This window comes from Agelaius phoeniceus, chromosome 11 (genome assembly GCF_051311805.1).
Source record: "Agelaius phoeniceus isolate bAgePho1 chromosome 11, bAgePho1.hap1, whole genome shotgun sequence".
Lineage (NCBI taxonomy): Eukaryota > Metazoa > Chordata > Aves > Passeriformes > Icteridae > Agelaius > Agelaius phoeniceus.
Genome location: NC_135275.1, coordinates 944,534 through 961,594, shown reverse-complemented (window position 1 = coordinate 961,594; position 17,061 = coordinate 944,534). Strand labels below are relative to the sequence as shown.

At 43.2% G+C, this 17,061-nt stretch overlaps 1 protein-coding gene across 14 annotated transcripts in view; it reads right to left on the bottom strand.

The window, feature by feature from the left end:
- The window catches only part of WNK2 (WNK lysine deficient protein kinase 2), a 95,901-nt gene that overhangs the window by 39,272 nt on the left and 39,568 nt on the right, over window positions 1-17,061 (bottom strand). For 13 of the 14 annotated variants that reach the window (XM_077184738.1, XM_077184743.1, XM_077184732.1 and 10 more), the window contains exons 4-10: window positions 16,451-16,608; window positions 9,358-9,446; window positions 8,347-8,566; window positions 5,576-5,864; window positions 3,310-3,506; window positions 2,602-2,745; window positions 230-421 (exon numbers count right to left, since the gene is read on the bottom strand). In XM_077184738.1, the coding sequence (XP_077040853.1) occupies window positions 230-421; window positions 2,602-2,745; window positions 3,310-3,506; window positions 5,576-5,864; window positions 8,347-8,566; window positions 9,358-9,446; window positions 16,451-16,608 (1,289 nt within the window). The remainder of the gene's footprint in view (window positions 1-229; window positions 422-2,601; window positions 2,746-3,309; window positions 3,507-5,575; window positions 5,865-8,346; window positions 8,567-9,357; window positions 9,447-16,450; window positions 16,609-17,061) is intronic. The other variant, XM_077184737.1, reaches the window with a different exon arrangement.

Here is a 17,061-nt window from a genome sequence, read left to right as displayed (position 1 = left end):
CATTTTGGAGCTGCGTTTAACTGGATGGCGTAGAGTTGGGCACAAAGAAGATTTCTGATTCACCAAACAAATAACAAAGAAATATAAAGGAATTAGGAAAGAGCAATAATATTCTTATCGCCTAATTAAACTGGCATGCAGTCAAAATAGCCACACAAAACCTGCAAATCATGTTAATTATTAGCTGGAAATTTCTCCTCAAATGGCCATGCTCACAGCCCTTCCTTACCTGGGAAGGGGCCACTGGTGGGAGCTGCGGCACGGTGGAGATCTGCAGGGGCTTCAGGGGGGTGTTGCTGGCAGGCACCTGCGAGCCCTGCGCCGGGAACGGCGGCAGCAGGTGGGAGGCTGGCGGCAGCGGGCACACGGGCTGGCTGCTGAGCACCTGCTGCAGGGAGGCTGCCTGCGAGATGGGCTGTTGCTGCAGGGACAAGAAGGAAAAGATTACTGCTTGTGTACTGCAAAAAAACCAGATGGCTGGCCACGCTCCCCATTTCTCCCCAGCTCACTGTCAGGACAGACCTGGTGCTTGGAGTACAGAATCACAGGCTCATTAAGATTGGAAAACACCTCTAAGATCACTGAGTCCAACCCCTAACCCAGCACTGAAAGGTCCACCATTAAAACATGTCCCCATATACTGCATCAATACATTTTTTGAGCATTTTGTGGGATGCTGACTCCCCCACTCTCCTGGGTAGCCTATTCCAATGCTTAACTACTATTTCAGTGAAGAAAATTTCACTGATATCCGACCTAAAACCTTCCCCACCATAGCTTGAGGTCATTTTCTCTCATCCTGTCCCTGTTCCCCGCGAGCAGAGCCCGACCCTTCCCTGGCTGCCCCCTCCTGTTAGGGAGTTGTGCAGAGCCAGAAGGTCCTCCCTGAGCCCCCTTTTCTCCAGACATGGAGTCCCCTTCCCAGCTCCATTCCCTGCCCTGGTCATGCTCCAGCAGGGACAGCTCCCAGGAGAGACGAGCACTCTTAATTCAAACACTGCACAGGAGCCCACGCCTAAAATACATTTAAATGCAAGATATATTACCTAAAATGATAAGTGGTAACTGTCTTGGAGAGGCTACTTGTAATGACTCAGACTCTTTGAATCCCAGAGATTGCTCCAGTTGGTCTCGTGAAATCCCCAACCACTAACTTACAAGATACAGTTGATATTCAGCTCATACTGGCAAGCAGAAGTTGCTACATAATGGAGCAGGCATGGAAAATATAACACTTATTACCTGAGACACAATCAACTACAATAATTGCAGTAAAAGCTAGGTTCCAGATATTTCTGATGTACTGTAGTGACAATGTGGTAGCCAAAAAAGCAGCTTTACTTTTCCAGAGAAAGCAGTGCTCCCCTGGCCTGCCAGGCTTTAGACAGCAGAACAGAGAAAAAGTTGCATTAAAGCTGGAAATCATCAGTAACAACCCCCCACATTTTATGTGCTATTGGTATCTTCTTCTTCAGTCCCTCTAATTAGTTCTGGAAATACTTAAAAAGCCCTTCTGGTTCAAAAGGATGACCCTGAGGCATAGGCTGGCTCAGGGTGACTTACTTGGGACCACAGGGCTGGTGGCCTCATCAGGCTCTGCAGCACACAGAACCTCTGCCATCTCATGTTGGGAAAGATCTCCCCAGTTACAATCCCAAACACACAGGAACAGCAGTGCAGGGGCTGGCCTGGCTCTGGTGATGGGACAGAGCAAACTGAGGGCCAAGGTGGAGGCACCTGAACACTGTCTGAAGGATGGAGGGGCCCACCTGGGATGGGGGGGACCCCACTCACTCCATGGAGGAACTCCTGCAGGACCAAGCCCCAGCTCTGGGGTGGGAGAGCCGCATGCCCATGGCGCTGGGCTGGAGCTCATAAAGCTGCCAGCTCCCAGAGCTAGCTTGGTCTTGTGCCCCAGCTGGGTTAATCTGCAGCTCAGACAGCTGCCCATGGTTCACACCAAGGGGACAGAGGGTACTGGCACTTGTGGCTCAGCCACCTCCCACTCCAGGAGACATCACATTAGAGCAGGAAAACTGTGCTCAGGGAATGGAGCTGCTTCTTAAAACCTCCCTCTCAAATCCAGCTTGTGTCTCAAGAAATGCTTGTGAATTGAATAAGGCACCGGGAAGGGAAAATATCCAGGCAGATTAGGTAACTTTGCCTCATTATAACTTTAGCAGTGTAAATGCACAGACACCCAAATTGGAAAAAGAAATAGAAGTTAGGAGATACAACATTGATTCCACATGTCTGATCCACCAATGCATATTGATACAAGATCAAAACAATTAATTCTGGAGGTAAGTGAATTTCTCACCCTAATTTCTGTTCCTCTGCTGTCCTGCCCTACCCTCCTTAGCATGGGCATTCACTGGACACTGCTGTCTCTGAGGAACATAGGTGCTCTGGGAAGTTTCGCAGAGAAACTTGGGATACCTTCCGCTGTCCCTGGGTGCTCCAAGCCCTGTCCAATCTGGCCTTGGACACTTCCAGGGATCCAGGGGCAGCCACAGCTTCTCTAGGCACCCTGTGTGAGGCAGAGCAGCCACAGGGAAGGGCTGAGATGGACACGGCTCCATGGCAGAGCCCAGCTCTCACCTGCTGGCTGGCCAGCACGGGTGGCGGCGGCTGCCCCAGCGGGAGCGAGGCCACGGTGCTGGGGACCACGGGGAACGGCATTGCTGGCTCCTGGTAGTGCTGGGGCACCACGGCGGGTGTGGCTGGCACTGCAGGCAGGACGGGCTGCAGAGAGACAGCAGCATGAGGGACAGACACTTCCACGGATGGAGCAACCACAGCTTCTCTGGGAAACCTCTTCCAGGGCCTCCCCACCCTGACAGGGAACAAGTCCCTCCCAATCTCCCATTCACTCCTGCCCTCTGGCAGTGGGAAGCCATTCCCTGAGTCCTGTCCCTTTATCCCTTATCCTCAGTCCCGCTCCAGCTCTCCTGGAGCCCCTTTAGTCCCTGCAGGGGGCTCTGAGCTCTCCCTGGAGCCTTCTCCTCTCCAGGTGAGCACCCTCAGCTCTCCCAGCCTGGCTCCAGAGCAGAGGGGCTACAGCCCTCAGAGCACCTTTGTCACCTCCTCTGGACACACTCCAACAGGTCCATGTCCTTCCTGTGCTTTGCTGCAAAGCCACTAATGCCAACAGACTGATAAGGGACTGAGCAGGTCACTGTGTGCAGAGGTGAGTGAGGAGTACATACAGACAGCCCTGGAACCCATACCCTCTGGGAACAAGAGCATAAATGATAATATGAAATATGACCCAAGATACAGAACTATTTGAAAAAGCTTTGGACTTACTGCTGAGGGCTGCTGGTAGTGGCCAAGCTGGGGGAGGCTGTGGGGCACAGGCTGGCCCTCGCTCAGTGGGGGGCTGTACACCCTCTGGATGGCAGGAGGGACAGCGTCTGGCAGGGATGAGTAGATGACGCTTTGCTGGCTGCTCTGCGAGTCCGAATAAACTGTGGAGCCCTGGCCACTGTCAAACGTGCTGTCAGCTGGAAGAACAGTCATTTTTAATAAAGTTCAACAGCTCCCCGTGTTCAAGTGATGATCTTAGAGCAAGGTCACCATGGTTTATGTAATTAGCATTTTTACTACTCTAGCCCTTTCTTTATATAAATAAATTATACAACACCAATGTTATTCTCTACAAAAGGCACACACTGCTTCTCTTAAGCCAAAACCCATCCCCATGGATTTTTGTACACACTGATATTTCGGGCACTTTACTATATCCTTTAAAGGGCATAAGGTTGACATTCATAATTGCAGATGCTTATAGATTTTGTAGGATAAAAGGAGAGGAAACCCCGATTGTCATGTTCAGAGCAGATCGTGGGGTCTTTTAGAGTTCCATCTTCCAGGAATGCACTGACTTTAACACTGCTTTTATCAGCAGCCCTGAAAATGACAAAATTCTTTATGCTGTATGATTTTAGTTCAGCAAGTCATGCTCTGCTTGAGTGTAGTGCAATTAAGGTCAGACACAAACCCCTGTGCAGGTTCCAATGGGTTTGGCACACTCAGATCTGTGGGAGTTCTTTGGAGCATTTGCCCAGTTAACCTATGGCAGTGCACAGCTACGGGCACTGGGTAAGCACTGGGTCCTTTGGGAACTGGAAATATCCGTATTACTGACTTTAAAAAGTCTTTTCACAACTTTTAAAATGTGTAAAATACAAATGCCCAACTCTGAGCCTAAATTACTGCTTTCTTCACTTGACAAAGGAAGTGAGACAACCAGATTGCAGCTAGATGTATCCCAAGGACAAATAGCTTTAATAGGGATTTAAAATTCAAAACTGAAAGAAAACTGCAACACAGTTTCAATAACCATCTTAAATTACAGCTTAAGCTTAAATACTATTTCTTTTCCCAACACCTTCCTCTGTCTCTTTTTTCCATATTCTAAATAAAGTTTTACTTATTTGGCTTTTAAATAACAAATTATTTTTTAATAGCACCAGAGATGACATTTTTCTTCAGTACTCCCAAGCTATTCCCCCAACTGTTTTTCTTTTCCAAAATTAAACTCCCCTCTCTATTTATTCAATTCATTTCTGAAGAGCCAACATAGCCCTATTCTCATGATGGGATTTCTGCTGCATTAACATTCTGTTTTATTACAAACAATTATTCAGGACCTCAAAGGAAAAAAGAAAAAGAATAGGGGTGTCTAATGGTAGAGTGCTAAAGTAAAAGCTGTGAGTCAGTCTCAGGTTTTTATAGAATGTACATTGCACACATAAAGTTATTAATTTCCACTTTTACATTTAATCTCAAATTATATGAATGGGTGCTACCCTAATTTAGTGGTCCTATGCTAAGAAAAATGTTCAAATAATCTGATAGCAAATTGCCAAATAATACCAAGTTCTGGTTAAAAGTTGAGGAGGGGTAGGAAATAAATTGTGGAGGTTGTATTTAGTATAACATTTTGCCAACTCATGTCCAGCATAGCCATGGGAAGCACAAGTCACTTCACTGCAGCACTAGAAACAAAGAGACATAATTGCAGTGTTCCTCAAATGAACTAGCATGAAATAAGTATATGATCCAAAAAAAAAGAAATAACCTCATTTTAGCTTCCGATGAAAACCTTTGTGAATGTGGCAATATTGTGAATGTTAATCAAATGTAGCTATTTCTCATATCATGTAAAGGGATTTCTCCTGTACAGGTACACATGGATATTTCAGTATTCAAAGCAGACCTCAACGTAGCCCTTTATAAAATACCTGAATTGAAGCAGCAGCTGTCTTGCTAAATGTAATGCATCTTTTACTTAAATGTGCTTACATACAAGTCCAGAACAGTAAAACAGAAATTCTGTGATAATTGTTTAGTAGCAAAATATATACAGAGTTATATAAAGATATCTATATTATACTGTTTCCTTGAAACTTCATTGCTTTTGAAATTGTCATGCATCTGTCCCAGATGTTTGTGGATTTTGAGCTACTGTGCAAAACCACCCACATCAGTTCACCTGAGCTCAGGTCACAATGGGTTTCCCCCTCAGACATTCATCCCTGTGTGCCCACGAAGCCAACACAGGACTTACAGGCGACAGAGGTGACGCTGGTGGGCAGGTTCTGCTGGAAGGGGTGCTGGTCCGCCTCCGGCTCCTCAGGCTCTGACAGGATGTGGTGGCCCGTGTGGGACAGGTAGGTGACCTGGACCTGCTGTGCCTGCGGTGCCTTCAGCTTGTCCAGGCACTCCGAGTCACGGCGCTCCTCCGACTGCATCCTGGGCCAGATGCGCTCCCTCCTCCAGAGGATCAGTGCCACTCGGTCACGGATGGACTTGGCCACGATCTTGAGATCGTTCTCGTGGAAAAAGCCCGAGTCAATCTGCAGAGGAACACACACTTAGCAAGGTCCCGAGCACGTGGCTGGCACACACACAAGCACACACACGATACTGGAACCTCTTCCCAACAAAGAAAACATCCATTTGAAACAACAAGAATTTATATTAATTTATTTCTCTCAAGAACAGAAACTCAAGAGCTTGATGGAGTGGGGTTCTTTCTCAGTAGAATTTCTATTCCCAATGCATTAAAAAAACCCAGGATGTAATGTCTAAGACCTGACTATATACTGGCTCTAATTATCCACCACTGAACATCCATTGAGGAGAGCAAGTTTAATGGCAGATGGGTTTCCCTAATTTTTTTCCTTTTTAACACTAAAAGAATAGACAAAACAGGAAAAAGAATTTCTAAAAAACGCACCTGGAGTGAATCAAACTGCCCCTAAATCTGAATTTGTTGTCTTAACTCGTCCAACACACAGAGTTATCCAAATTGCTCTGCTTAATAGCACAGCAAATCATCAAGGACAAGATGTTAACAGAATTATGTTTCAAATTAACTTCTCTTAAATAGTGAAGTCAGTCAGTATTGATTGACTTTTACAAAGAAAAAGCAGACTCTTCCTATTTGATGGAAAAGGGGACGAGGCTTCTCAGAACTCAACTGCTGAACAGATAAAATGGAAATTCATCTTTGTGTTATTTGTTTGCATAATCTCCTGCAGTGCAGGGTATGAATTTTCATTTAATAATGCCGTACCAGAGATCTGTCTGCTCTCCCTACATTCTTAACACGCATATTTGAAAGCACTTACATCCGTGGGGGAAATCTTGAGGCTTTCCTGCTTTGCTCTTGCCCAAACATAAGACACTTTCACAGCTTAGATTTTCACTGCTAAAATTAATGGGTGCAAAGCATCTTAAAACACAGCTTCAAGAGCTAACTTCACTTTCCAAACCCACTAGAATGTTTCCACTCCCCTTTGCCCATATCGTTTGGGCAGGTGGGATTGCCTGACTACCAAAATCCCATCAGTAATGATAAATAATTCCCTGTACTCAGAAGGTCTCCTGCATTCCTCTCTTCCACAGCACACAAAGCAACAAACAGATGAAAGCACATGGCTTTGGTGTTCCACAATTCGTAAGGACTAGAAAAAGACATTTAGCATAAATGTCCCCTTTTTCTGCCCCTGCAACAGCCTCAGGTTTGAAAGCATTTAATGGGCAGTCTCTTAGGTACGCATTAATGTAGAAAACAGATTTTTAAATTATTTTGGAATAGGTACAGTGTCACGTAGTTTGGGCATGATCCTTTTAAATATACTTTTCACGAGAATTATTTCCTCTTCAAAATAAAACATCACAACTATGGACCAAGCAACTTAGAGAACTCTGAAACTCCAAATATTTCCATCGATATTTAAATGTAAAATATAACAGTAAGTAATGATACCAGAGCAATTTTTAAACTAAATGAGTTCTGTAATAATATATTGCTGGAAAAACATTGGACCTACTGCAAACTAACGACAAGAAGACAAAGGAGCCTGAATTCCTCCTACTAAACTCGGAGTAAATGGTGATGAGTTCCAGCCGAGCAAGGCAGCATTACCAAAATGAGTGCCTCATGAGAAGAACACGAGTGGTGATGACATCATTAAATGGGATCTCTAGGGATTTAGAGTCTAATACGAACGTTTCTGCAAGCACAGGAACGTTTCTGCAAGCACAGGAACGTTCAGATCCTTGGCTCAATGCTTACTGACCCTGAGCCTCTGTGACATTAGAACACCAAAACAATTGCAGCAAAGATATCATCAAAATAGGAGTTCAAGGACAATGTAGTGAAAATGGAACACAGATTCCCGAACAAAACCACACAACTATACAGAAATTCCCAAAGTGAAACTTATCAGTTAAAAAATCCAAAGCACACAACTATACAGAAATTCCCAAAGTGAAACTTATCAGTTAAAAAATCCAAAGCTTACTCCTAACTCAGTGAATCCAGTTTCCTATCAAAGTTTGGGGGTGGAGCGGCTGACCACAGACCTTTCTCATCTACATTCCTTCTAAGGAACACCAACAGGAAAGATGGGGGAAAGTGTTTTGGAGAATTCAATGCAGAATACTTTGTGACTGAACTTCTGAACTCTTCTAATGTATTTCTGGCTGCTGTCTGGAACTAAATAGATTCCAAATAAATTCAAAGACGTTCAACAGCCTATAGAAACTGGAGAAGAGCGTGCAAAAATCTAAAAGTAGACCAGACCTCTATAGTTCCTAAGCTATGTAAACTGTGATTTCAGGCATCTGCTTTCAAACAATATGTTTCAGTTAGCTGCTCCCCGTTCACCCCTTTCTTGCAGTAGTCATTCCAAAATCAATGCAAAGTGCCTAAACTGGACACCTGGAGTGGTTCAAGTGAAGTTAGTTTACCCAGCTTGTTCCTGTTGGCCCCTGGGATTTAGGCACTACTTTCTATATATACACATTTTTATCAGAAGTGTAGTTTACCATTTCTTGTGCAACATCATCAGGAGTTTCCTTCTCCAGATCAAAAGTAAACTCAATGGCTCCATTATCTTTGGGTTTTCCTTTCAGTTTCTTAGGATCTTCTACCCAGAGTCTTAAGGCAATAGAGGATTTCCTACCATGGTCTTCTTCTGCAAGTTCCACTCTTACCCCAGTATCTTCAGCAAAAAACGCATGGCTTAATAAATCTTTAATTTCATATCTGCAAAGGATATAAAGAAGAATCAAACACTGCAAGTCAACAATTTTAGAAAGGTTTGTAAAAAGAAACTGCTGTTAAAAGTGGAAATATTTACACTGTTTGGTGTTCACCCATAATGAATTTTTGTTCTTTCTGAAAAGATGTGGGATTTTGAAAAGAAAGTGAAATTGAAAAAGAAAAAATTGACATTTCCTATTTCTCAAAGCTTAAGCAATATTCATACACCACAAGCACTTAGAGAAATGCAGATTATAGCTTTGTTCAACTTTTCTTAAGTATCTGAGCTTAAAGAGTACCAGAGAAGAGATTCTCTCTAGGCTGTGAGCTGCAGTCTCTAAAAACTGTATTTGTGAAAGTCAGGAAATACTCAGTACGAGACAAACTGGCAGAGACCAGTAAAACATTAATTTTTAAAACCAAAGCTGGAAACTAGGCACAACATGTCTCCATGTCCAGAGGGCACTGAAATCTGCTACCATAGCTCATGATGAATCCACCACACCAGCTTTTATCACCCTCCCTGACCCCTACAGAACCTTCCCATTGACATTTTTTGGACTGCTGAACCAGAAATTGCAAGAATACCCTAGCTCAGCGCTCCACAGTGATGCTGAGTGGCTGAGAGATACAACAGCACTGCTTATCCTGACACTGAATGCCAGGAAAGCAGGAAATAATTTAGATCTGCACTTCCATGCTGCATTTTCTTCTGCACAGGGCAGACCCACAGACAGTTCTGAAATCCCTACATACATGTTATTTAATACAAAACTCAATCCCTTGAAACAAACCTTTCTTCTTTGTTTTTGCAGATGCACTCCCCAATTATCTCCTTAATTTCAGGATCGGTAACTTTCTCAAAGCTTGCTGGCTTTATACCCTAAAAGCATAAAGAAAAACAATTTAATGTGAAAAAGAATTACATTACATCTCTTAATCAAGCATATTTTCTCTGCATTTTAAAGGTAACTCAACCCAGGAACTTACTAAAACTTTTAAGTTGCTTAATGCAAAAATGAGTTAAGGATTTAGGGATACTATACTTCTAAATACCATTGCACTTCAAAACTAATACAGTAGTTTGCACGAGCTCAGCCGTACACAGGGAAAAAGTATCCCTTTTTCTTTACCAACTTTTTCAAATCTTACCTTTATATCCTCTGGACTCTAAAGTGAATATTCAAGAAACAGCTAAGTTTAAATTTCAAAAATAACCGTTTTCTGGAATTATTCCTTTTATGTTTTTGCCTCAACTCTCAAAGTACTAAATGAATAAGGACAGATAATCACGTTTTTCTTCAGATAGCTAGTACTGAAAGTGAGTGAAAAATACCTTAGAATAGTCCATATTCCTGTTTCCCACAAACCTCTTTCTTTTCCATCACCCAAACACTCTCCAACATATTCCCCTCTGCATAAAAAAATTAAAGATCAACCCTGAAACCAAGCAGGGAAGCAGGAGAATACAACATCTCTGCACTCCTCCTGAATTTCCCAGGATGTTGTTAGAAACCCCTGGGAATATGTGATAGAACAGGTGCAACCTATAAATCTAGTTAAATCTCTGTCAAATGTTAGCATTTTTGCTGGGAACAGATTTGGAACAGCAACCTATGAGCACGGCCTTTCAAGGAGAAAAACCAACTACCCACTGCAGAAGAAAACTCCGGGAAGCAGAATCAGTGTCCCCACATCCATGTATATATTCAGCTACAGGTGACAAGTGGCAACGCAAGAAGTTGTTCTTTGTATTTTTGATGTCCAACATAAATCACAGAATTAATTGATTCCCTTTTAAAACCATGTTATTACCTCTACCTATTAAACCAAGATGTATATGGATGAAAATATGACAAAATTTATTTGAGAAGAGATGATGCAGTGGGACCTTATCACTTAAGGACCCAAGTACTTCCAATGAAGTCAATGAGCAGAACAAAAAGGAAACACAATTTCCCTTATCTAAAAACCAGAATGTGGTAAAGCACATAACTGAATGGGAACTGAACATTTAGCTCCATACAAATCCTATTAAAGTTTCACTCTGAAATAATAGTAAATAATGGCTCATGCAGTCACAGATAAGGAGCCCCGCAGAGTAGACTTTTGGCTCACCCAGTGGATTAAAAGAAGAAAACAAGTATTTTCAAAGAGGGTCTGCAAATAATACACCGAATTAAGTCTTAAATAATTTTTATGGATGAATTTCAGTGAGGGCTGGAGCTTCTCTCAGAATTTCTGAATATTTCAGCATCAGATTATACTTTTTTCCTTTTATGAACATTCTGTTCAAGCTGCAGATTCTATTTCAAACTTTATTAATTAATAATTTTAGATCAACAACCCCCTATTTGTCTTGAAATTCTAGCATGAAATATGTAAATTGTAGATTTTGAAAAAACAATAATAAATATACAGAACAGTCACTCAAAGACTCAGCTCCTTGGTTTTGTTTCAGCAGAAAGCTGAAGCGATCCAAAGAAACCCATTTTTGTGAGAACAAAGCGAAATTATCCATACACGTGGCTGGCTGGCTGGCTGTGACCCACTAAAAAGAATTATTTGCTTAAGCAAACCTAAATCTCACTGATGAGACAAGGGTTCAAATTTTGTGTATTAGAAAAATGTGTCAAAAGGCACTGGAGTGCCTGGGCTGCAAAGCCCAGGCTGGCTCCAATGTGCCATGGTAAGCTCTTAGGAGAGCTCTGATACCTGAATCAGAAATGAAAGAAAACAAAAGCACCATCAAAATGTATTTTCAGCAGGACTCCTCTTCACCATAATTCATGTTTAAGCTACAGGAGTCTGGTGTGTTCTCCATCAGGAAGAAGGATAAATCTTATACATTTCAATTCACTGTTGTTTGCTATGAGAAAACTGATTTCCATAATAGTGTGACACTCTCCAGGAAGAAAACGTAATAAGATCTAATAAAGACTTTAACCTGAAGAGAGACGGGTTTAGATTAGACATAAGAAAGAAATTCCTCTCTGTGATGGTGGGGAGGCCCTGGCACAGGGAGCCCAGAGCATCAGATCCCCAATGACTGGTTCCCAATATTGACCTTACAAATTGCTTCCACAAATAAAAAACAGCAACTCTTTCACCAACACTTTCCCCATCTTTGGCGGAACATCAACTCCTCTCCAAATATCCATTGTGTTAATCTGCTGAACAGCTATGAGTAGATGACTAAAACAAATGAGGACAAAAATTGTGAAGTACTGAACAGAGTTGCTTTGGCAAAGTGTTTTCTCCCTGTCCCTGTGCTATAGGATGCTTTTCTTCCTTACTCTTCATTGAACTCTCCAAGGCCAGCTCACTGGGATGCTGCAAACCCTCCCTTGCAGCACAGTGCCCCTGACAATGAAGGGGGATTCTATTTGCCATCAAAGGGCTCATCTCATTCACCTAAACAAAAGCCATCTGTTTTCCCTGAGCATTCCCAAGGAAACACAGAACCAAAATTCAAAGTGTATTAGGCAAGAGATTATCCATGACAGTTTGAAAGCAGTACAGCCTCTTATAAATTAAAATAAATTCAATGCCACCACATGTGAAAGGCTGAGCTCACTGGGAGGCATAAGGGGCATAATGATAATACAGATTCCTTAAATGTTGAAATATATATACACATATATAAACCAACAGCAAAACGAGAGATCAAATGGAGAGCTTCTCTGTACCAAACAGGATGATTTATTCTGACTCCCTCACCACCACTTATTTCCATACCCTTGTTTCTGAAGAAACATTGCCCATTATGATCCATTGCCCTCCAGTACAAGGCATCTGAGTCTACAGCCAGACATATACAGAAAAAGTTGCATCCTTCATGCTGAGGGAAGAAACGTGCTGCTTATTCTGCAGGGTCTAAAAACAGCCACTCGCCATTTTCCAACAGCAGAGCACACTTTGTAAGAGCAGCACGTGATGCTCTGAAGGGACACAGCGAATGCCACACAAGTCACTGGCACGTCTGACCCACGTCAGTCAGTGTTCTAGAGGCTTTCCTGGCCCCTACAAGTGCCCTTCCACCCCAGAGTCAGCCTGCTCTGGGCTAGCACTCCACCTTCCACCTGAAGGTAACTCTAGGCTCATGTCATTCCTAAAAAAGGAAAAAACCTTCTACCAAAAAAGGTGAAGCCACATTTCCAACTGAAACTGCACCTTGGTGCACACTCTCTGAAGTCAGTGAAATGAAGGTAAAGCTCTCAGTTTTACCAGGATTTTGTTCTATGACATCACAGTGTACAATTATAAACTCATCTCTGTTTCCCTCCAGAATGGTGCTCCATCTTAATGCAAAGCTAAGAGGGTTACCTGCAGATCTAAGAAGATCTCCAAAAGCCACAAGAAGTCCATGCAATGACATTGACAACATGATTTGCCTGCTGTCATTGTGCCACAGCCGCAGCATTAATTCTGCCTGTGTGCACTATGGCATACAGCCTGCGTATGCTGAGAAAACCTTCAATAGTTGATGAGAACAAACAATATGAAAGCTTTACATGCAAACCAGAACACTGTCACAGGGTGGGTTGTTCTGAAGCACAGGTTTGTACCACTAAACCCAAGGAGATGGCCAGGAACTCTGGAGATGCAGCTGCTCTGCTGTGCACTCTGCAGCACATGCCTAAGAAAACACTAGGCTGGAGCAGCCTGGGAAGGTCACGGATTCCAATGTTTCATCACTATTGTCTACATCAAAATTACTTGGCAGAATGATTAAACACAAAAAAAATCTCAGTAAGAAAAACCATCAAGTTATGCATGAAAAATGAGATTATGGCATCAGAACGAAGGGGACTGCAAATATGCTGACCAGGAAATCACTTCAAAGTGAACTGTGGTAAATGTGGCTTGGCCCCACTGCTTGGGAAAGATGTGCTTTCTATTTACGGTACATATCCATTTTTGAAATGTTTACACTCCATCATTCAGGCTGAAAGGGCAGAGAGAGGTGACAGGCTGGAACAAGCATGTCTTGTCCGGCAGAGAAATGAGCCCCTTTGCACATTCCCAAACATGACCACCTCCTTATCCTGGACAACTGCAAACATACAGGCACACGTAGAAAAACAGAAATGCAAAAATTAATGCAGCAATTTAGCCGTAAGAATACAGTCAGGCAGAATAAAAGGTCGCTGAAATAAATTATAATCTTACACTACAGACATGCAGAATGTGACATATGCTGAAATAATGTCTCAGAAAGGTAATGTTTACATTTTCTACACCAATAAGGGATGACCAACACATGTGATTTGGACAGCTGGGACCTGAGGTGTATCTCATGTCCTAGTACCAGGCAAGGGCATGGTAGAGTGTTAGAAAACAGAGTAGAAACTACTGAAAACATATTATAGTGGCAAAACCCAAATCATACCCTGCCTGTGCTGGGCAGCAGGGGGAATATCAGCTCAGTGGGACCCAACAGAAGGTTGGCAGTCTAAACTTTTTGCTGGTTGTCACTTCTTGATGCAAACTCTAGCCAGCAATTCCAACCCCTATGAATGCTATCAATACCTCTGGTAGTTGCCACTACAATGCTGAACCCAAGGCAGGAAAAGAAAGTTATTTTATTTTATACTTTTTAAATAAAGGCATCAGGCAGCTAGACACAGCAAACACATTTCACAATGCACTGACCCTCAATTTAAAACACTAGAAATAGTATTTATCTTTCTAGTGCAAAAAAGCCCCAGCGTCATAAAGAAGCAAATGTCCCACTGAGAAGCTGCATCATTCAGGGGCTCTGCACCCTCTCCATCCAAGAAGGTCAGAGCCACCTTCTGCTCTTAGTGAGGCCCCAAAATTAATCTAATACTGGAAGAAAACGGTCTAATTTCAGCCTCTTGGTTTACACTCCATTTTTGACTATATTTCAGTTTATAAGCCCCAAGGCTTGCACAAGCTGCTGCATCACCAAACCTAACTCTTATTCCAAGTGATCTTAGAGTTACTTTGTCTTTTTGTAATCACTGCCCCAGCTTAGGGCAGACCCCACTGCATGGTGCTGGCTCACAACCCCACACCCCAAACTCCTCCAGCTCCTCCTCAGACCCCACAGGCCACTCACACTGCTCGGAGCAGGGTCCCTTCTGTCGGCAGCTCCCCTGCAGATGCAACTCCGCTAGAGAAGCTGTTGAGCCCACCAGAAGGTTCCTCCTGGGACAGAGGATCTCCCCCAGGACGAGGCTCCTCCTGCACCCTCACCCCAGAGGTCCACCCCCTGCTCCTCCTTCCAGCCTGACAGTTGTGCAGCTCATGGCATTTGACAGGGCTTTCTCCACTCGACAGAGAGCTGGTTAACCCTTTCCTTGGAAAAACAGTAATGCCAATTTTGCCATCTAAGGAATCCTGGTGCCTTTGCTCCCACTGCTACTACCCCAAATTCAGATGAAAACTGCACACTCTCCGTCCTGGTACCTGATGCTTTTGTCTTCAGCTTTCCCTGCCAGACAGTTCTGCTTCAAAAATACCCCCAACAAGGACCTTTCAACAGCTTCTCCACCATTGCTTTTTCTATATGACAAATATCATCACCCACCTCTCTGGAGCTGCCAGTATAAAGCCAGTTTTACAAAACTATAATAATTTACCATCTAATTCTGAGCTGTGTAAATGTTACTGCCATAGAAAACAAGTTGGCTCAGGCTTCTTCCATCAGTGTTTAAAACAATGGCTACTTAAAATCTAAAAATTGAAATATAACATCTAATTAGGAATCCTCTGATTAATCATTATTCTTTGCCATCTTGGATATTGTTTTGATAAATGAGGCTTAGGAGACTGGCAAAGTCTTAATTACCAGTATTCCAGATGGCTACGAGGTGTGCACACAGCTTCTCTAGGTACATGGAGCAATGAAGAGCTCGATGTTCTCCATGGCTCCAGGTGCACACACACCTTCCCAGTAATACCAGCTCCCATGGTGATACTGAGTACCTGACCAGTCTCACAGGCAGGACATGAGGCTACAGAGCCTGAAATTAGAAGAGCCTCTTGTAGCCACCCCAAGAACCCCTAGAGTCCAAGGAAGTGTCCCCTAAGCTGCCCACACTGGTAGCATTTAGGCCATATCTGAAGGACCATACCAAAACAGAGCCAACATCCCTTGTGCCAAAGCTAATAAATAAACACTGTGATAAAGAACCATGGAATAACAACATTGAGTAACCATGCAGATCTAGCATCACAGATCACAGAATGGTTTGGGTTGGAAGGCACCTTAAAGACCATCTCATTCCAACCTCCCTGTAATGGGCAGGGACACCTTTCACTAGACCAGGTAGCTTCAAGTCCTGCCCAACCTAGCCTTGAATAACAGAGATAAAGGCAAGGAACTCACCTGAGCAATCAAACCATTCCATGTCTCTGAGAAGCTGCGGCATGGTTTGCAGCCACCCCATGGTGCAGAGCATGGTAACCATCCAGCAGATCCATGGCTGCACACACTCACCTTCCTGCAATGCCAAGGGAGCTGCTACAGCCAGAGGATGAAGATAACTGCACTGCTGAGCAGCTTCTGAAGCCTTTTGTGGGCTTTAAAATTATTTCTGAGTGGCTCTGGGCTAAAAGCAACACTTTAAGAAGAATTAAACTACCACACATCAGCCCATTGGGCTGTATTTGCGGCCGATGGAGATAAAATCAGTGACAAAGGTAACTGAAAATATTTGATGTAGCTGCATCAAAACACACTCCAAGTGCAGAATTGTAAGCTTACACATAAGCCTGAAACAGGTTTGTGCAACCCAGAGCTCAGATACCTCAACTTCTAGAATGCAGTATACATTCAGCAGTACCAACACCTCATCAAAATATGCTTTTGAACCTTCCAATGACAGGATCCAATACCAATTAAGGACGTGTACTCACACAGGTTACTTTTCGGTAGATTTGAGCAGCATTCTGGCATTCTGAGTAAGGGTATTCTGAGGTAGCCATTTCCAGCATGCACATTCCAAATGCGTAGACATCCACAGATTCATCATAGTGTTCCTCATACATTTCTGGGGCCATGAATTCTGGTGTACCTACACAGACAAAGATAATGTTGTTTTTTTACAGGAGTCCAAATGGCTTTAACCACAAGCTTTTTCACCTGTGAGAAGTGTGCCCAGTACAATTGCGTATAGGTGCATACAAGATAATTTCCAAAGAGCTCAAGCATCTCCCAGGGAGCAAATCCAATGTCAATGTATGCACTTCCATGCCTATGGCTTGTTGACAATAATCCAAAGTGGGAAAGCAGGGCAGAGGGGAAGCAGGATGGAGGGGAGGGGGAAGGAAAAGAATGAAAAATTTCAAAAATGAGCAAGAAAATGAGCTATGGTTCATTTCCTGCCCATACTGAAGTGATAGAATGGTTTCTGTCTGGCTGGAGAGAAGGATGTGTAAAAGGCCAGGGAGGTGAAAAGGGAAGAAGAAATGAGAACCTTCACTCTTGCTTTTATCAGTGCAAATTTGCCTTTTTTTTTTTTTGTTTC